Source organism: Babylonia areolata, chromosome 22 (genome assembly GCF_041734735.1).
Source record: "Babylonia areolata isolate BAREFJ2019XMU chromosome 22, ASM4173473v1, whole genome shotgun sequence".
Taxonomy (NCBI): domain Eukaryota; kingdom Metazoa; phylum Mollusca; class Gastropoda; order Neogastropoda; family Buccinidae; genus Babylonia; species Babylonia areolata.
In genome coordinates, this window is record NC_134897.1 from 46,804,518 (window position 1) to 46,826,251 (window position 21,734).

The window sequence follows — 21,734 nt, forward strand, 5'->3', positions numbered from 1 at the left end:
GTTGTTATACATGACAAGTCAGTTGATAATCTGCACGCAGCATTAAGCATGCATGGTTTGTTGTTATACATGACAAAGTCAGTTGATAATCTGCACGCAGCATTATGGAAGCTAGTTAATGTTGCACTCACCTCACTGTGGCCGTCGTCATCCCAACTATTTCACACATGCATACGCACTCCATCACAAACACGCATGCATGAATGCATACTGCACATGTCATGCAGATATGGCTTCTTTGTTCATCATGTGTTCTTGGTGGTCTGAACTTATACATCATTTATGCTCTGTGGACCACTGGCCAGTTACAGAGATGATGATTGTCACACCCCCTCCCCTCTCTCCCACTGGCCAGTTACAGAGATGATGATTGTCACACCCCTCCCCTCCCTCTCTCCCACTGGCCAGTTACAGAGATGATGATTGTCACACCCCCTCCCCTCTCTCCCACTGGCCAGTTACAGAGATGATGATTGTCACACCCCCTCCCCTCCCTCTCCCACTGGCCAGTTACAGAGATGATGATTGTCACACCCCCTCCCTCTCTCCCACTGGCCAGTTACAGAGATGATGATTGTCACACCCCCTCCCCTCTCTCCCCAGTCCACTCCCCACGATTTCTCTGCAGTGTGCAGTGCTAAAGCTAATGGCTGGCTGCGCCTTTTCTTTTCCAGGTGAGCAGACAGTCACACCATCTTCATCAGTGCTAAAGCTAATGGCTGGCTGCGCCTTTTCTTTTCCAGGTGAGCAGTCACACCATCTTCATCAGTGCTAAAGCTAATGGCTGGCTGCGCCTGTTCTTTTCCAGGTGAGCAGTCAGTCACCATCTTCATCAGTGCTAAAGCTAATGGCTGGCTGCGCCTTTTCTTTTCCAGGTGAGCAGTCACACCATCTTCATCAGTGCTAAAGCTAATGGCTGGCTGCGCCTTTTCTTTTCCAGGTGAGCAGTCACACCATCTTCATCAGTGCTAAAGCTAATGGCTGGCTGCGCCTGTTCTTTTCCAGGTGAGCAGTCAGTCACACCATCTTCATCAGTGCTAAAGCTAATGGCTGGCTGCGCCTTTTCTTTTCCAGGTGAGCAGTCAGTCACACCATCTTCATCAGTGCTAAAGCTAATGGCTGGCTGCGCCTGTTCTTTTCCAGGTGAGCAGACAGTCACACCATCTTCATCAGTGGAGGAGGTAAAGGGCTGGATGGAGAAGACCTGTGGACTGAGTGAAACGTGGCTCAGTCGCCTTAAAGGGCTGGATGGAGAACTGCTCTTTGAGTTTGAACATGACAAGCTGGCTGACAACACCAGGATTCCAGTTGGTGTTGCCCGTAAGATTGTTTTTCTCCGAGATCACCCTGACTGTCAGTCAAAAATAGTGAGATGGGATGTGAAGAAAGTGACTGAATTCCTGGATGGCTTTAACAAAGGACAGGACTGGTCAAAGGTGAGGGAGAACCATATAGATGGCCCAGCTCTACTGTCATACAAACAACAAGAACCTACAGAAATCATGCAAGATTTCAAAGTGAAAAAGATGATTGCTTTCCAAATTTTGAAAGAAATAGAACATGAAGATGAAGAAAGAAACAGCGAGGATTGTAAGGAAGTTGATCAAGGAAATGGCTCCCTTCAGTCAGAAAAAGCAAATGATGAGAGATATACTGAGCCCAAAGAAATGTGTGTGGATGCTGAAGTCCCATGTCCCACTGGTATGGATGGACAAGGCAGCAGATGTTTAGTGTTGGCTGAAGATGATCCACATGCAGCATACAAACTTTATCTACAGGATATGTTGTTTCTGCAGCCGCTCGATACATCATTGGAATCCCAGCATTTAACAAAATGTGAACTACAAGTAATATACCACAAGCGCAAAAACTTGAATAAGCTGGAGAAACATTTTATGTTCCTGATTCTGTGTAAACCTGAGTTTTGCAAGGGTAAATCTGCAAAAGATGCATATGTGAAACTTTGGAAATTAATAACAGAAAATATACCTTCAAAATGGGCAACATCATTGCCAAAAGATATTTTGAAAACTGTCTGTGTTGAGAATGATAGGATTCTTTTAGACGGAAATGCTATTTCTTTTGAAGATGAGCCAGCAAAGATTTCAAGCATCATAGAATTTGACAAAACAGTGAGAAAGCTTAATGAGTGTTCCACTCCTATTATGATCATTGAAAGAGAGCTTTTGACAGAAGAAAGCTGTGGATATACACTTCCCCTAAAACGTGACAAAATGACCAGTTTATTTTCATTTGGATTTCTTGAAAGTAGACAGTACTGGCTTTTCAGCTCTTCAGACTTTAGCTTGGGTTTTGAGAAGCTGAAACTAGACAGTTCCGTCTTGGGCACTTTACCAAAGTGCAGTTTTGTAAGTAGTACAAAATCCACAGCACCACTATCAGACAGTTCAGTGAAGAGAGAACAGCTTTTGCCTGATCAGCCAACATGTGAACCAGTTTCTTCATCTCTCTCATCAGAGAAAAGCAGTACTGATATGACCATCCAACAAACAGATGAAGGGATTGTAGAAAAAGTATTGACTACAGATTCATCGGAGCAAGATAAGAAAGCAGATAATGAACTTGATAAGTGTTCACAACCACAATACATACTTCCAAGACCTTTCCATGATCTACTGTCCACTCAAAAGAATTGGAAATATAACCAAGGAGTATTGAGAGCTGTAGAGACTGGAGATGCCTTGCTGTCTTGTTCTGTAGAATTCAAATTTCAAGCTGGCTGCCCTCCAGAAGACCCAAAGGCTTTTCGTTCTTTTCTTTACAAGTCATTAGAATTTGTCTGTGGATGTTTAAATGCACGCAAAAATGGGACCATCTATTTTGGTGTCGCTGAAAAGAAGGTCAAAGATAAAGTCTTTAAATATGGTGAACTCCATGGCATTGAAATGGACCAGAAACTTTTTGCAGAATACTATGATGCTTTTCACAATGTATTTCTGCAAAAATGCTTTTCATATTTCGAGCGTGTAAAGTCTTGTATTGAAGGACCTTACTTTATTCCAATCAGAGGTACTAATAGGTGTATTATTGAAGTAGATGTCAATCCAGCTTATGACCAAACAAAACAAGTCATGTTCCACTTTGACCCAAGACATATTTATGAAAAATATGGCTATCCCCTAAAGAAAGACAGTGTGTATCTAAAAAACCAGCGTTGCTGGACTGGGATTTTTCGAAGGGATGGTTCTCGAACCATGTACCTCAGTGAGCAGGAAAAGGAGAGGTTTGAAACTGTTGTTCTTCCTGAACTTTGTGAGAAAAGAAATCAAGACGAACGTGCAAGAGCACAAGCACACAGAGTAAATATGAATGATCCAGAGGCAGAAAAGTTGAAAGAGTTTATTGGAGAATGTACATCAAAGTTTCCCATTCTGGTTCTGCCGAAACTGTCAGAAGAACAAAAAAGAACAAGTCTGGAATTTTTTGAATTTCTCCATTACATTAGGTGGTCTGCAATATTCGACTTTGATAATGAGTCTGATAAGAATGGAGTCTTCAGCATGGCAAAAAGTACAAACCTTGAATTTAAAGTTCATGAGAGTGTTGCAAGTGATTTTAAGGATATGTCTGTTGAAGACAGAAAAGACAATCTGTCTTTTCCAAAGGAAACAGTCTGGCTTTTTACGAACGGGAAAACAGCAGGCAGCAATGCTTTTGAGAGACTTAAACAGAAGGACTGGAAAAATTTGTACTGGACATACATTCAGAATGCTGTGGCTTTCTATAAAGATAATAGTGTTATCCCTCCAGCAAGACGTCTAGTTTTGATTCTAATCTCAGATGAAACTGATGATGGCATCATGGAGGTAACTCAGGACATGAAAACAGCTTTTGGATGGAGCAGTGTATTATTTCTGTTCCAAAGTGAATCTGTGAGATCAGCTTTTGCTGAGGTGCTGTCAGATTCTGTCTATGAGCACAGTGTTGTCATGCCTTGGCAACATGTTCATTACGTCATCTGTCAATGTTTGAAACTGAAAAGCCAAGATGAGGACAAATATGTGTGTACTTCAAGTGGTGCCACAGTTCCCATCCCATTCACTGAATGGCAGTCATGGAGTGACCTGGATGTTTTAAATCAGTTTGAATGTCAGAGAGATTGGGATGGAGCAACCAAAGAACAGAGGAATTCAAAAGCGAAAGAACATGAAATAAACTTTTACAAAGGAAAGCAGGCTTCATGGTGGAATTTCTTTTTCACTGACTACACCTTTGATCATGTCATGGAGCGTGACATTTTCCCAAAACTTATAAAGCACATTGAGGGGAAAATCATTGGCACAGACAAGGATAGTGATTTCAGTCCAGTTGTGACCATAGCACACATGCCAGGGGCTGGTGGTACAACTTTGGGGAAAAGCTTGCTGTGGAAACTGAAGAACTCTTATAAATGTGCTGTCTTGAAAAACGTAACATCAGACACTGAACGTCAGATCATTCAGTTGTGGGAAGCTGCTGAAGAAGGACAAGATACAATGCGGCTGTTTCCAGTTATTATTCTTGCTGATAATGTAGCCTGTGAATCTTCACAAATAACTGAATTTGAATTGGGTAGAAGACTGTTTAGGCGTCAAAAAGAAATGCAGCTCCTAAAGCCATTAGCAGTTCTCATTCATTGTTATCGGACGGTGGCTTTCAAAAGCAGATTTATGTTGCCTCAAAAACTAACACCAAAGGAACAACACTGGATGGAAAACAAAACTGAAAAACTTGAAAAGCAGTATCCAGAAGGTATTGGCACTTTCATTGCATTCTTGGCAATAAGATATGGATTTGATCAGAACTTTCTGCAGGAAGCCATTGTTCAGTATTTGGAGCCAAATGTATTAACAGGCAATGAACTGGAACTCATTGAATATGTTTCCCTCATAACGACATACTTTCCTTCATCCAGGGGATTTCCAGGTTTACCAGTTACAAGTTTAGATGGGCTGATGAAAAGCTTTGAAGGTGATGTCGCAAAGCTTTGGGAGAAAGCACTCAGCGAAACTGCAAGTGTAATATTGATAGTTGAATATTGTGGTCTGTCAAACAGTCCATGGAGAGTGAGGATTGCACATCAGCAATATGCCAGAGTGATTCTGGAAACATCTCTGAAAAAAAATTCTAGAACACTTGGAGAGATTGTTTCCAGGTGCTTAAAGTCACCTCTTGTGTCCAGTAACTCGCGTTCAAGTGAAGAAGTGAAAGAGCTTTTGACACAAATGATAATTGAAAGACAGTTTGATGAGGCTGGTTCAACTATAACTCCAATGTCACCTTTGATAATGGACATACAAGCAGCAAGTTTTGATGAAGCTGTTAAAGTTTTGCAAGATGGACATAAAACATTGAAGAGTGAAGCATTCCATCAACAGTTGGCAAGGTTGTATATGTCTATCGACCTTGCCAAGGCACATGAATATGCACAACTGGCTGTGCACCTTTCTCCTGAAAGACGGGACTTCAAACACACTTTGGGTATTGTGCTTTTGAAAAAATTTGATGAAATGAGACAGAAACAAAGATGGGATGCCAAAACCATTTCTGTGCCACTTGAAGTTGCAAACTGTGCTTTAAGAAATTTCATTGAAGCCCAGGGAAAAATGGATGATGATGTCTTTAGTATTTGTTTGGCATATGCACAAACTATAGAGACTGTAAATAAGATTTTAGATTTCCTTATTGAGTTGGTATCATTGGATAATGCTCGTAAACTTGGGCGGTACATGACTGAAGATGATTATTATGGCTGTGAGTTGTTTGGTTGTCTGCAAGAAAAAGAACAACAGGCAGTGAAAGAACTTTTAGTTGAAGGTATCAAAGCTCTACGCTTCATGTTCTATTTGGCCTATTCAAATAGCTTGGGAAAAGGTGATGTATCATACCAGTTTTTAAAAAATGAAAGAACCATGAACAGTGTTACGGTATTGTGCAAGCAGCACATGGACAAACTGTCCAAACATGTTGGGAATCTTCGCTTGAAAACCTTCTTCACATCTGTCAGTGAAAATACACTCAAAGAAGACAATTCATTTCGCTTTGAAAATGTGAAATTGAAAGGTTGTTTTTTTGAGAGCATTTTTTATCAGATTCAGTGTTTGTTTTCATCGAGATATGTGAAGGAAAAGAATAAGATAAAACAGAATTTGCGTGACATTGAAACCAATTTAGAAAAGATTCATGAAAAGTCATGCATTGATATGGACAATCTGATGACAGTATATCTTGCCCGGCAGATAGCTGGAGAAGACCGCTCATTCACAACCAACAAATCCAAGATGTACAGGTTTTGTAACAAAATAATTCAGTCACACTTAGACCCCTCTGACCCCTGTAGCATGAGAGCCCACATGTACCGTGTTCTGGTCAGCTGGCCACACAAGTATTGGGAAGGCTTCCATTTAGCTGATTTTACTAAATCTTTTCAGCATAAATCACCACCACTGCTGCAAAAGAGAGAACCACTTTTGCCAAAAGTTCATTTTTATGTCAGAAAGGAAGCAGAAGAGGGAAACTTTCACTTGTGCCATTGGACACAAATTTATGACGATCCAGAAAATGACCAACCCCCATTGGATGTGATGAGTCAGCAACTGCAAACATTCACTGGTTATTATAAGATACGGAAGAATCGTGATGGAGAGCAATTTTCAAGCATTGAAATGAAGTGGGAGTGTGCTGTTGGTGAGTTGAAATTGACAGTTTGGAAGATCAGAGGAGAGAAAGTCTTCAGGGAAGAGCGGGTTGAATTTTATCTGGGTTTTTCTGTGCGCGGGCCAGTGGCATTTATTCACAGAATATTGTCAGATTAAAAGTGAAAACCTGAATGATTCTGGTCAGGGCTGCATTGACTTAAATCTGAATAGACAGTCATTTGTGAAATCCTCCTGATTGGTAAGAGGAAAAACACAATCAGACAGTAAATCCTGTCATGTTATCTTGGTGACACTGGGCAGCTCAGGAAAAGAGGAGACACTGCACTACATGCAGTTTATAGGCGTGTATCTGGTCATACATATTCAGAGTGGCTTCATAGAATTGGAAGCATGGGCTGAGTTAATAGGGAGCCCAGACTTGAGTTTAGTCCCAAGTGTCACTGTGACTGTGTAGATGAAATGTGTGGCATGACAGTGGGTGTGTGTGTCTGGAAACGTCCATTTCATTGTATTCACTTTAAAGCTGGCTTGTAGACATAGTGCAGTGCATTGTGTGACATCCATTTCATTGTATTCACTTTAAAGTTGGCTTGTAGACATAGTGCAGTGCATTGTGTGACATCCATTTCATTGTATTCACTTTAAAGTTGGCTTGTAGAAATAGTGCAGTGCATTGTGTGACGTCCATTTCATTGTATTCACTTTAAAGTTGGCTTGTAGACATAGTGCAGTGCATTGTGTGACATCCATTTCATTGTATTCACTTTAAAGCTGGCTTGTAGACATAGTGCAGTGCATTGTGTGACATCCATTTCATTGTATTCACTTTAAAGTTGGCTTGTAGAAATAGTGCAGTGCATTGTGTGACATCCATTTCATTGTATTCACTTTAAAGTTGGCTTGTAGAAATAGTGCAGTGCATTGTGTGACCCATGTTTATTTAGCTGATGTACTCCTGTTTCATTGAGGAGCAAACTGCTGTGATGTTTACTTTGACAAGAAACACAACTGTGCATCAGCGCATTTGAAAAGTGGTCTACATTTATAATGTTATAACTTACTCAGCATCACTGAAGTGAAATCACCAAACTCCTGAAGACAGCTTCTCTTGACACTGACGTTTTGAAGAATTTTACACCAGTTTGTGATTTTTATGTTGAAATTGATTGAAAAAAAATGTTTGTTTTTTTTCAGTCTGCCACCAAACCTAGTCATTATGCAAAGACTCCTTACTTCGAGAATTTAATGAGATGCTTCTCACTGGCAGTTCCAGTTAGTTTTTTTTTTCCTTTGTGTGTGTGTGTGTGTGCGTGTGTGTGTGTGCGTGTGTCCCCAACTTTTGTTACTTATGATTATGATGATGGTGGTGATGAAGATGCTGCCATGGGGTCCACATAAGGTTTGGGGCTACTTGGCAAGGTTGTACTACTCTCAATCCATGTAAGGTTTAGGGCTACTTGGCAAGGTTGTACTACTCTCAATCCACGTAAGGTTTGGGGCTACTTGGCAAGGTTGTACTACTCTCAATCCATGTAAGGTTTAGGGCTACTTGGCAAGGTTGTACTACTCTCAATCCATGTAAGGTTTAGGGCTACTTGGCAAGGTTGTACTACTCTCAATCCATGTAAGGTTTAGGGCTACTTGGCAAGGTTGTACTACTCTCAATCCATGTAAGGTTTGGGGCTACTTGGCAAGGTTGTACTACTCTCACATGTCCTGGGGTCCACATAAGGTTTAGGGCTACTTGGCAAGGTTGTACTACTCTCAATCCACGTAAGGTTTAGGGCTACTTGGCAAGGTTGTACTACTCTCACAACATGTCCTGGGTCCACATAAGGTTTGGGGTGACTTGGCAAGGTTGTACTACTCTCACAACATGTCCTGGGTCCACATAAGGTTTGGGGTGACTTGGCAAGGTTGTACTACTCTCACAACATGTCCTGGGTCCACATAAGGTTTGGGGTGACTTGGCAAGGTTGTACTACTCTCACAACATGTCCTGGGTCCACGTAAGGTTTGGGGTGACTTGGCAAGGTTGTACTACTCTCACAACATGTCCTGGGTCCACGTAAGGTTTGGGGTGACTTGGCAAGGTTGTACTACTCTCACAACATGTCCTGGCATCAACCAGGCTGAGAGATACAGACACTTGCAGTGTTGGTCATGAAATTTAAACAACACTCCCAAAACTCCATGAAGTGGATCACCCTTGACTGTGTGGTTCCTGTCTTCCAGTCTTTCCCCACAGCACACTCAGCTGTGGGTAGGAGCTGAAGAAAGCCCACCTGTGCTGGGGCTGGAACCCACATCCTCCCAGTTATCAATCTGTAGTGCTAACCACTTGGCCACAGCGGCTGGTTCCAGTCATGTTTCTATCTTGACACTTCTTGAATGGAATGCTGCTGTTCTAGCCATTGACCATATTTTTCTGAATCTTATATGCATATACATACATCCTGGCTTACTTTTGCATGATAAACTGATTGGTGATGTGGCAAGCCACCAACTCTTGAGTCCAAGGCTTCTAATTCAGGTTTATGAATCATCAGTGTTTGTGCAGACAACTTCACTGTCTGTTGCTCATTCATATCGCCAGTCTGCTGAGTCACAGCTAACACTCACTCCAGTACTTGACTGTCAGAATGTATTTGATTTGGTCTTGGTGTTTACACTCTGTGCAGTTATAAAACTAATGGAAAAGTGTTTGTTAAATTGTGTTAATGGGGAGTTAAGGTGGTGTGTAACAGGTATTATACAGTTATAAAGCTTACAGAAAAGTGTGTTTGCATCATACAAAGTGTGTTAATGGAGATAGGCAGTGTATTGTTGTCTAATCAGTTATAAAGCTTATAGAAAAGTGTGTGTGCATCTTTAAAATTGTGTGTAAAAAGAATATATGTAAATGTGTTTCAATGAGCCCTATTCAACTTATAAGTCTCATAGAAAAATGTGTCATAGAAAGTGTGTTAATAAATGGAGATAGGTAAATATCTTTTATAGAGCACTGTAAGATTTAAAAACTTATGGAAAAGTGTGTTTGAGAAATTGTATTTATGGAGATTGGTAAGTGTGTTTTAATGAGCCCTAATCAGCTATAAATTCTATTTAAAAGTGTGTCTAACTCTTAAATAGTAAGTGTTTTAATGAGCCCTGATCATTTCATAATTTTTTTATTGAAAAGTGTCTGTCTTGAAAAGTGAAGCATGTATTTAACGAGGCCTAATCAGTTATAAATTTTGTTGAAAAGTGTGTATAAATCTTATAAAGGAAAGTGTATTTTTAATTAGACCTTAACAGTTATAAAACTTGAAGGAAAGTGTGTATAAATCTTAAAAAGGGAAGTGTGTATTTAATGAGTTATAAATCAGTTATAAATCTTGAGGAAAGGTGTGCCTAAAAAAGTGTGTGATAATTAATGGATATAGGACAGTGTGTCTTAATTAACATCAGTCAGTTATAAATCTCATGGAAAATGTGTCTACATTTTAGTGTGTGTTAGTAGAGACCTTATGGGAAAATGTGTATGTTTTAGTGTGTGTTTGTAGAGATGAAAATGTGTCTATGTTTTAGTGTGTGTTAGTAGAGATCTTATTGGAAAATGTGTCAATGTTTTAGTGTGTGTTAGCAGAGATCTTATGGGAAAATGTGTATGTTTTAGTGTGTGTTTGTAGAGATGAAAATGTGTCTACATTTTAGTGTGTGTTAGTAGAGATCTTATTGGAAAATGTGTCTATGTTTTAGTGTGTGTCAGCAGAGATCTTATGGGAAAATGTGTCTACGTTTTAGTTTGTTAGTAGAGATCTTATGGTAAAATGTGTCTACACTTTAGTGTGTGTTAGTGGAGATCTTATGGAGAAATGTGTCTACGTTTTAGTGTGTGTTAGTAGCGCTCTTTTGGGAAAATGTATCTATGTTTTAGTGTGTGTTTGTAGAGATGAAAATGTATCTACGTTTTAGCGTGTGTTTGTAGAGATGAAAATGGGTCTACGTTTTAGTGTGTGTTAGTAGAGATCTTATGGGAAAATGTGTCAACGTTTTAGTGTGTGTTAGTAGAAATCTTATGGAAAAATGTGTCTACATTTTCGTGTGTGTTATTAGAGCACTTATGGAAAAATGTGTCTTCGTTTTAGTGTGTGTTTGTGGAGATGGAGAAGTGTCTACGTTTTAGAGTGTGTTAGTGGAAATGAAAATGTGTCTACATTTTAGTGTATGTTAATGGAGATGGAGAAGTGTAATTTAATGAACCCTATACAGCTCAGAGAAGAATTAACTCCGTTGATCTTTGACATGTCATTGTCTATACCAATTAACTAACAGTAGTGTTAGTTCTACATCCATGCCACTTACAAAAATGTCTCCTAATAAATTTATGCCCATTTCAGTGAAATGTCTAGCATGGCAATAGCCCCTGACAAATTCGTTCTAAATGACTGTGTTTTTTAAGCACATTGAGCTTGGTCTCTGACTGAGGATAGAAGCTACAATGGTGTCCATACAAATGTAAAGAGAGATGAATATGCAGTTTCGTACAATTTAGTAGTTCTGCCACTTATGTACGATGTCTTGTTGTAAATGCAATATGTGTTTCTGTCATAAACATCCTTGTATATTTGTATTATGTGGAAGGAAAATTTTGCGCATGTACACTTAAACATTTTGAAAATGTTTTTATATGGTATTCTCTTGAATAATTTAAAGTGTTATTTGAGTTTTGCATGTAAATGGAAATTGTTGTTATTATTGTTACAGATGTTTTGTACATTGATAGGAAATGCTGTTGTTGTGCAAAACATGACAGTGTTGAGAAATAGTGCTGGAGAGAGACACTGGAGGTGGTGGTGTGTGTGTGACCTGTGGGTTGAAGGAAGGCTCTATCATGTCTGTTCCTCTCCGGTGCTCTGATACTGTGTTGTGTTTCTGTAACCTGTATGTTCCTGTGAAATGTCTGATACTGTGTCTGTGTTGTGTTTCTGTAACCTGTATGTTCCTGTGAGATGTCTGATACTGTGTCTGTGTTGTGTTTCTGTAACCTGTATGTTCCTGTGAAATGTCTGATACTGTGTCTGTGTTGTGTTTCTGTAACCTGTATGTTCCTGTGAGATGTCTGATACTGTGTCTGTGTTGTGTTTCTGTAACCTGTATGTTCCTGTGAGATGTCTGATACTGTGTCTGTGTTGTGTTTCTGCATCCTGTATGTTCCTGTGAGATGTCTGATACTGTGTCTGTGTTGTGTTTCTGTAACCTGTATGTTCCTGTGAAATGTCTGATACTGTGTCTGTGTTGTGTTTCTGTGTCCTGTATGTTCCTGTGAGATGTCTGATACTGTGTCTGTGCTGTGTTTCTGTAACCTGTATGTTCCTGTGAGATGTCTGATACTGTGTCTGTGTTGTGTTTCTGTAACCTGTATGTTCCTGTGAAATGTCTGATACTGTGTCTGTGTTGTGTTTCTGTAACCTGTTTGTTCCTGTGAGATGTCTGATACTGTGTCTGTGTTGTGTTTCTGTAACCTGTTTGTTCCTGTGAGATGTCTGATACTGTGTTTGTGTTTCTGTAACCTGTATGTTCCTGTGAAATGTCTGATACTGTGTCTGTGTTGTGTTTCTGTGTCCTGTTTGTTCCTGTGAGATGTCTGATACTCTGTTGTGTTTCTGAGTCCTGTATGTTCCTGTGAAATGTCTGATACTGTGTCTGTGTTTCTGTGTCCTGTATGTTCCTGTGAAATGTCTGATACTGTGTCTGTGTTGTGTTTCTGTGTCCTGTTTGTTCCTGTGAGATGTCTGATACTCTGTTGTGTTTCTGAGTCCTGTATGTTCCTGTGAAATGTCTGATACTGTGTCTGTGTTTCTGTGTCCTGTATGTTCCTGTGAAATGTCTGATACTGTGTCTGTGTTGTGTTTCTGTGTCCTGTTTGTTCCTGTGAGATGTCTGATACTGTGTCTGTGTTTCTGTGTCCTTTATGTTCCTGTGAGATGTCTGATACTGTGTCTGTGTTGTGTTTCTGTGTCCTGTTTGTTCCTGTGAGATGTCTGATACTCTGTTGTGTTTCTGAGTCCTGTATGTTCCTGTGAGATGTCTGATACTGTGTCTCTGTTGTGTTTCTGTATCCTGTATGTTCCTGTGAAATGTCTGATACTGTGTCTGTGTTGTGTTTCTGTATCCTGTATGTTCCTGTGAAATGTCTGATACTGTGTCTGTGTTGTGTTTCTGTATCCTGTATGTTCCTGTGAAATGTCTGATACTCTGTTGTGTTTCTGTATCCTGTATGTTCCTGTGAGATGTCTGATACTGTGTCTGTGTTGTGTTTCTGCATCCTGTATGTTCCTGTGAGATGTCTGATACTGTGTCTGTGTTGTGTTTCTGTAACCTGTATGTTCCTGTGAAATGTCTGATACTGTGTCTGTGTTGTGTTTCTGTAACCTGTATGTTCCTGTGAGATGTCTGATACTGTGTCTGTGTTGTGTTTCTGTAACCTGTATGTTCCTGTGAAATGTCTGATACTGTGTCTGTGTTGTGTTTCTGTAACCTGTATGTTCCTGTGAAATGTCTGATACTGTGTCTGTGTTGTGTTTCTGTAACCTGTTTGTTCCTGTGAGATGTCTGATACTGTGTCTGTGTTGTGTTTCTGTAACCTGTTTGTTCCTGTGAGATGTCTGATACTGTGTCTGTGTTGTGTTTCTGTAACCTGTTTGTTCCTGTGAGATGTCTGATACTGTGTCTGTGTTTCTGTAACCTGTATGTTCCTGTGAAATGTCTGATACTGTGTCTGTGTTGTGTTTCTGTGTCCTGTTTGTTCCTGTGAGATGTCTGATACTCTGTTGTGTTTCTGAGTCCTGTATGTTCCTGTGAAATGTCTGATACTGTGTTGTGTTTCTGTATCCTGTATGTTCCTGTGAAATGTCTGATACTGTGTCTGTGTTGTGTTTCTGTGTCCTGTTTGTTCCTGTGAGATGTCTGATACTGTGTCTGTGTTTCTGTGTCCTTTATGTTCCTGTGAGATGTCTGATACTGTGTCTGTGTTGTGTTTCTGTGTCCTGTTTGTTCCTGTGAGATGTCTGATACTCTGTTGTGTTTCTGAGTCCTGTATGTTCCTGTGAAATGTCTGATACTGTGTTGTGTTTCTGTAACCTGTATGTTCCTGTGAGATGTCTGATACTGTGTCTCTGTTGTGTTTCTGTATCCTGTATGTTCCTGTGAAATGTCTGATACTGTGTCTGTGTTGTGTTTCTGTATCCTGTATGTTCCTGTGAAATGTCTGATACTCTGTTGTGTTTCTGTATCCTGTATGTTCCTGTGAAATGTCTGATACTGTGCCTGTGTTGTGTTTCTGTAACCTGTATGTTCCTGTGAGATGTCTGATACTGTGTCTGTGCTGTGTTTCTGTAACCTGTATGTTCCTGTGAAATGTCTGATACTGTGTTGTGTTTTTGTATCCTGTATGTTCCTGTGAAATGTCTGATACTGTGTCTGTGTTTTTGTATCCTGTATGTTCCTGTGAAATGTCTGATACTGTGTCTGTGCTGTGTTTCTGTATCCTGTTTGTTCCTGTGAAATGTCTGATACTGTGTTGTGTTTCTGCATCCTGTATGTTCCTGTGAGATGTCTGATACTGTGTCTGTGTTGTGTTTCTGTAACCTGTATGTTCCTGTGAGATGTCTGATACTGTGTCTGTGTCGTGTTTCTGTAACCTGTATGTTCCTGTGAGATGTCTGATACTGTGTCTGTGTTGTGTTTCTGTAACCTGTATGTTCCTGTGAGATGTCTGATACTGTGTCTGTGTTGTGTTTCTGTAACCTGTATGTTCCTGTGAAATGTCTGATACTGTGTTGTGTTTCTGTAACCTGCATGTTCCTGTGAGATGTCTGATACTGTGTCTGTGCTGTGTTTCTGTAACCTGTATGTTCCTATGAGATGTCTGATACTGTGTGTTGTGTTTCTGCATCCTGTTTGTTCCTGTGAGATGTCTGATACTTGCGTTTTATATGAAACCTCTCCCATTCAATTGTTGTGTTGACCTAATTGGTTTTTGATTTGGTGCTTGTTTGTGGCGGATTCCCTGCTGGGACCTGCCTTCCATGAAATTGTAATATCAAATTAGATAGTTTTCAGTTGATGCTTCCTTGTGGTGGATTCCTTGCTGGGACCATCTTCCATGAAATTGCTGTAATATCAAATTAGATAGTTTTCAGTTGATACATGCTTGTGGTGGATTCCTTGCTGGGACCTGCCCTCCATGAAATTGCTGTAATATCAAATTAGATAGTTTTCAGTTGATACATGCTTGTGGTGGATTCCTTGCTGGGACCATCTTCCATGAAATTGTTGTGATATCAAATTAGATAGTTTTTAGTTCATGTTTGCTTGTGGTGGATTCCTTGCTGGAACCTGTCTTCCATGAAATTGTTGTGATATCAAATTAGATAGTTTTTAGTTCATGTTTGCTTGTGGTGGATTCCTTGCTGGAACCTGTCTTCCATGAAATTGTTGTTATGTCAAATTAGATAGTTTTCAGTTGATGCTTGCTTGTGGTGGATTCCTGACTGAGACTGAGAACACTGGTGTTGAGAGGCATACAAGATTATTGCTCAGCCAACAGTTAAGGTTGAAGCCATCCCTGAAAGGGGTGACAGGTGGTACTTGTTCTCACCCAGCACTACAGAAATATCTCTGTCCTCCTTCACATTAGTTGAGGACCTGACTATACAATGTTTGTTTGCAAACAAAAGAATGGTTTTTGATACTCACGTGAATGTGTATGTGTGTGTATCTTTGTGTAACGGTGCAGAAGTTTGAGAGTCAGGTTTGTTGGGAAGCCTTCTGATATTCATTTTTTTTATTATTGTTTTCTGCATAACCTGAGGGTGAATTTTACAGATGGCCAAATATATTCATTTTTTTATTATTTTTTTCTGCATAACCTGAGGGTGAATTTTACAGATGGCCAAATTTTATACTGGATGGTGCTTTAAGCTCAGTTGGCACAAGGTTAACAGGAGTTGACTGGTCAATAAGAAATAGGGTGAGTGATTTTCACCTTGTCTTGTTTAAAGAGATGTCTAACAATGTCATGTCCCAACTTATGTCTTGTTAAAAGAGGTGTCTTAGTTATATCCCCACCTGATGTCTAAAAAGAGGTGTCTAACAATGTCATTTCCCACCTGATGTCTTGTTAAAAGAAGTGTCCAGAGATGTCATTTCCCACCTGATGTCTTGTTAAAAGAGGTATCTAACTACCTCATATCCCCACCTGAAGTATGAAGTGTGTTGAGGTTTTGCCCCTGGAGCAGTGGGACTGACAGGGGGACCATGTTGTATTGTGTGAGGACTTCGTTAGAATGCCTGCTGTTCGTGGTGAGTGACTGTAGATTGTTGTGCTGTGCTGTGTGCTGCTGGTCTGAAGCTGTCGGTGCCTTGACTGTCTTGATGTTTCCGGTTTCTGACGGTGTTATTCTGTGGGCCAGTTACCTGGCCAGTAATAATTGTGAATTTGGAATTTTGTTGTTGTTTATTTGAATGAATTAAGTAACATAAGTGATATAAGATGGTGGATTATATGGTGTTGTGAGAGAGATGACAAGAATGTAATCTATATTCCTATTTTTTCATTGAGTAAAGGAAGGAACTCTTAACTGGGTCTGGAGTAAGCTGTGAGATATGAATGCCGGGACGTGTATACTGATGAGTGCATGCGTGAGTTGCCTTGTGACATGAAGCTTGCATACAAACATGCACTGTATTGGAGCTGTGAAAGATGTATGTGAGAAAAACAATACCTTGCAATTATTGTTGTGGGGTGGGAGGGGTGTGGTGGCTTAGTAGATGGTGACCTGTGTGTGTGTCAAATCACACCAGACTTAGACACCAGAAAAGGATATGAAACAAAACTGTATTGCTCAACCAATCTTCGTTTCATACAACAGTTATCAGCCAGGACGGATCTCTCTGAGCATGCGCTTATATCAAGGGACATAAATCATTATGATTAAACTTTTCACTTTTAGTGTATGAATATCACATCTTTCCCACATTTAGATACATTGTTATCAGAATATATTAATTTCAATAATTTAAAAAGTCTATCAATGTATCATGGCATCATTAAAAAAAATCTGTTGAAATATCACGTCATCATCACACTAACTTAACCACACGGTGATACCATATACAATGCTCAAATTACTGATAGTATGAAACTTTTGTTCTTGTTGTTGTTTGTGTTGTTGTTGTACATAATGTCCTTGAAGATCAGTCAATACAATCTGAAAATATCAAACTCGTCCATGGCTGTCACGTTCATCACTATTATTGTCTTTTCGTCTTTTGGATGAACTCTCTTTTTCCTGGACAGTAAAATAAGAAGATGAAAATAAAACATAAAATTTGTTCTTCCTAACATTTGGGTAACTTGAAACTAACAAACTGAACACTTGTTTTAAATTATGGTCCAGTTGTATTTGACACAAAGTCTTTCAGGGAAGTTGGTGGCTTCCTGGCATGGGCTTCTCTGGGAGATGCTGGCATGGGACTCATGATGCTGGCATGGGACTCATGATGCTGGCATGGGACTCGTGATGGGTCTTTCTGAAGGAGTATGTTTGTCTGGAGCAGCTGATCCAACAGGCGATGATTTCTGGACTGCTGGTTGCAGTTTCCGGTGTTGATTTTCTTCTTGATCAGACTCTTCGTCCTAAGCAATGGGTTGGGAGCCACCTCCAATACGTTTGAAGTGTGAAGAGTTAGGGTTATTTGGGTCATGTCACGTTGGGCAGTTACCATACTACCATGCTTCCTAGTGACAGTAAACGGTTTGGGTTGGAAAGAAGGGGTAAGTTTGTTCAATTTTAGCAGCTTGACTAGTACAGTGTCGCCAGGCTGAAGGCCAGAATACTGGGTGTTTGGGGAAATTGTCAGCTTGGGCCTTCATCTGGGATTTGCTTTTTTGATCATTGCGTGCAATTTTGGAGCGGACAGGCTCAGGGGAAACAAGGGAGAAGGGAAAAGAGAGGCTTTGTCCAATATTCATTCTGCATCCTGTCAGGGCTTCAAAAGGGGAAAGGCTAGGTAGTCCAATATTCATTCTGCATCCTGTCAGGGCTTCAAAAGGGGAAAGGCTAGGTAGTCCAATATTCATTCTGCATCCTGTCAGGGCTTCAAAAGGGGAAAGGCTAGGTAGTCCAATATTCATTCTGCATCCTGTCAGGGCTTCAAAAGGGGAAAGGCTAGGTAGTCCAATATTCATTCTGCATCCTGTCAGGGCTTCAAAAGGGGAAAGGCTAGGTAGTCCAATATTCATTTTGCGTCCTGTCAGGGCTTCAAAAGGGGGAACGTGAGTTGCACTATGGGGCGTTGCACGATACTGATGAAGGAATTGTGGCAGTTCATATTTCCAGTCAGTTCCGGCAGCAGTACAAGAGCGAATGTGTTTGTTGATGGTGGACATGAAGCGTTCAGCTTCACCATTCGCTCCAGGCCGGAATGGAGTGATTCTGCTATGATGGATTCCAACCTGAGTGACAAAGTCTTTGAATTCTTGGCCTTGGAAAGGTGGACCATTGTCTGTCTTGATGGAGTTTGGAATTCCTTGTCTAGCAAAGACAGAGTTGAGAACAGGAACGACAACTCTTGCTGATGTAAACGAGACTATTCTACTTCAGGAAAACGGCTGTATTCGTCAATTATGACCAGTATATAGGCACCAGTGGGAAATAGTCTGGCAAAGTGTACTGCTAGTTCTGTCCATGGAGCCTCTGGGAATCGTGTAGGACAAACTGGTTCACTCTTGGTGGGTCCTGGGTAAGAAGACTGACAGGGGATGCAAGATTTCACAGCATTTTCAACCTGTTTATCTATGCCCGGGAACCATACTTTTTCTCTTATTAGTTGTTTGGTTTTCACTACACCCTGATGTCCCTGGTGGGCAGTGTTGATCACTTTGTCTTGAAGACTGCTTGGAATGACTAGTCCATGATCACAGAGAGCTAGACCATCAGCAACAGAAAGTTCATCTTTGAAGTGAGCAAAGTTTGACAATTCAGCATCATGCCATTTGCGTGTCTGGACAGCTTTCATCACTTTCTGTAAAATTGAGTCTTCCTGTGTAGCAGTGCGAACTTCATATTCTCTCATTGTTTTTGGTATAGCAGTCGTGGAGATGTAGTGCACGTATTCTTCTGCAGCATTTTCTTTTGTTGGAGATATCTGAGGGTGTTGACTCATGTTGTCTGTTGGTTCAGGTCATCACGGCCTGGGCGATATTTAAGAGTCGTGTCGTAGGGCATTAGTCGAAGTCTCCATCGTTCGATTCATGCTGTTGTGGGCTTGGGACTTCTGATGATTCCCAACAGCGGTTTATGATCAGTTGTGACAGTGAACGTTGAACCATAGAGGCATAGGTGAAAACGTTCGACTCCGTACACAATCGTTAACATTTCTCTGTCAATTTGAGTATATTTTTGCTCAGCTTCAGTGAGTGCATTACATATCACTGCCTTCCTGTGTCAGGATTGCTCATACTCAGACCGAACTGGCGTCGACGATGACTTCAGTTTCCTTGTTTTGATTGAAGTATGAGAACATGTGTACTTCAACTACTTATGAGCATTTTCTTCAGGGTTTGAAATGCCTTTTCATCTTGACCCCAAGACAAGTCTGCGTCCTTTTTGGTGAGACTTCTGAGTGGTTCCACAATAGTAGCATACTGCGGTATGAAGCATGAAACATATTGTGTCATTCCCCAAAATGATCTGATTTCTGGGACAGATTGTGGTGGTCCATGTCAGCGATTGCTCGAATCTTGGCTGGATCTGGACAAACACCTTTTACTCCAAAATTATGTCCATAGAATGTGAGCTGGTTCACTGAGAAAATGCATTTCTCTTCTTTTTCTATCACATCAAGGCTTTCAAGTCTTTCAAGTTCTTTTTCTGAATCTTTTCTGATGTGGGATGGTATGCGGCGATGTCCCTGAATGACTTGTTGAACAGTTTGATCAACATGGAGTTTAATTTTTACATCCATGATTTTGCCAATTCCAGGAGTGAATAATTCTGGAAATTCTTCTGGTATGCTTGATGTAGTCACATCTGAAGCTAAAGCAAAGTGAATAAGCCTTAGCCGTCTCTCCACTGAGGATATTGATTGTTGCTACTTTGCTGCTGTGACGAATGACAAAGAATGTAGTGTGACAAGAGTGATTCTTGTAGTCAATGTCAGCTTTGAAATGACCAGCAACATCCAGTGGTGTCTTGGATCCGTGACCATAGATCTTTGGTGACTGACGTTCAAGTGTGGGTCTTGCTGTGAAATGTTCATTCACAGAATTGTCAATGATACTGAGTGACGCACCTGTATCAAAAATAGACGGCACAGAAGTATAACTGATGCAAATGTTGATGTTGGGATTCTTTAAAGAAATGTTTCTGTTCACTGTAAAGACACATTCATCTTCACTTGATGCTGGCAAGTCAGGACTTTCTTTTGATACACAGTGGACAGTTGAGTTGCACACCTTTGCAAAATAATTTATTTTTCCACATGCTTTGCATTGCTTTCCTTTCACTGGACATCCATGCTGGTGTGGTTGATTACCTCCACAGTTGTGACAATGTCTGTTGCGACCACCACGAACATTATTTTGACCACGTCTGCTGGAGTTGCCTCTTGAAGTATGTGTGCTGTAGTGATTTCTGGGTTGAGAATTGTGAGAATGTGCCGAACCAGACTGCTTTGGCTTGTGAAATGTACCACGTGGTGATGAACCCGTGAAATGTGAAGAACCGTGACGACTAGATCTACCACGAGACACTGAGTAAGCAGTGTTATCTTCCGAGATTCTGAGAGCTTTCGCTGATTTTTCCGTTTCTGACGCTCTCATCTCTGACAGTTCAAGACAACGTGTTTCTGCTAGTGTTTGTGTCTGTCAAATTATCACGAAGAGCACGTCTTCTGAGTCTCTGACTGACATCCATGAATAATCTGAGTCAAAATCTCTTCGAACATCATGAAATTCACATTTGCTAGCAAGACTTCTCAGACGAGTGCAGTACGAATCGATAGTCTCTCCTTCATTCTGATGAGCTTGGCGAAATCTGTACATTTTATTTGATGTGTTCTACTTGGGTGTAAATTGTACACATCACGCGTATCATCGGCACCGGAACCGTTATTCTGCTCGTCGGTAAACGTGTCATAGATGTCGTAGGCTTCTTCACCAATGTAATGTGATAATAGTGTTCTTTTCCTGGCATTTGTGTTCATATTCATCCCACACATGAGGTTTTCAAAACGATTTATCCATGGCACCCTCTAACTCCAGTCGATTGTTGGTCTTACTGAACCTCAAACTTGGGGAACGGAAGCAATGGTATGACGTTGGCGATGTTTGATCTAAACTGCTAGTTACTTCAAATTCGTTGCTCGAAACATCAACTAAATTGAAAAGACATACTCGTCGCCAATTCGATTTCAATCTAATGTATGGCACACATACAAACTTAATAAGACTACAGAAAAGGATATAAAACGAAAGTATTGCTCAGCCAATCTTCGTTTTATACAACAGTTATCAGCCAGGCTGGTCTCTCTCAGCTTGCTCATGTATCAAGGGACATAGATCATTATGATTATACTTTCACTTTCTATGTTTGGATATCACACTTTGGGGGTGGGAGGATGTGTGGGGGCAGATGTGTTGCTGGGGAGGGTGGGGGGGATAGATGTGTCCAGGGGAAGGGGGGGAGGGGGGTACATGTGTCCTTGGGGATGGGGGGGCAGATGTGTTGCTGGGGGGGGGGCATGTGTCCTTGGGGATGGGGGGGGCATGTGTCCTTGGGGAGAGGGGGGGGCAGATGTGTTGCTGGGGGGGGGGGGGGGCATGTGTCCTTGGGGAGAGGAGGGTGGGGCAGATGTGTTGCTGGGGGGGGGGGGGGGGGCATGTGTCCTTGGGGAGAGGGTGGGGCAGATGTGTTGCGGAGGGGGGGGGGGGCAGATGTGTCCTTGGGGTGAAGGGGCAGATGTGTTGCTGGGGGGGGGGGGGGGGGCATGTGTCCTTGGGGAGAGGGTGGGGCAGATGTGTTGCGG

General features: G+C 41.1%; 2 protein-coding genes across 4 annotated transcripts in view; one reads left to right on the forward strand and one right to left on the reverse strand.

Moving 5' to 3' along the window:
- Positions 1 to 11,097, forward strand: part of LOC143297186 (uncharacterized) — a 79,430-nt gene extending 68,333 nt beyond the window's left edge. For 2 of the 3 annotated variants that reach the window (XM_076609387.1, XM_076609386.1), the window contains exon 15: positions 1,144 to 11,097. In XM_076609387.1, the coding sequence (XP_076465502.1) occupies positions 1,144 to 6,815 (5,672 nt within the window). In that variant the 3' untranslated portion in view covers positions 6,816 to 11,097. The remainder of the gene's footprint in view (positions 1 to 1,143) is intronic. The other variant, XR_013057223.1, reaches the window with a different exon arrangement.
- A 2,526-nt stretch (positions 11,098 to 13,623) lies between these two features.
- Positions 13,624 to 16,279, reverse strand: LOC143297187 (uncharacterized). The gene is made up of 2 exons (XM_076609389.1): positions 14,498 to 16,279; positions 13,624 to 14,450 (listed from the first exon to the last, which is right to left on the reverse strand). The coding sequence occupies exons 1-2, from the start codon at positions 14,596 to 14,598 to the stop codon at positions 13,640 to 13,642; spliced, it is 912 nt and encodes a 303-aa protein (XP_076465504.1). The 5' UTR covers positions 14,599 to 16,279; the 3' UTR covers positions 13,624 to 13,639.
- Between the last annotated feature and the right edge of the window lie 5,455 nt (positions 16,280 to 21,734).

Coding starts and splice junctions, on each gene's coding strand:
- LOC143297187 (XM_076609389.1), bottom strand. CDS start 14,598: ATGCAGAAACACAACACACAGTATCAGACATCTCATAGGAACATACAG. Junction 14,451..14,497: donor CATCTCACAGGAACATGCAG/GTTACAGAAACA, acceptor AGGAACATACAG/GTTACAGAAACACAACACAG.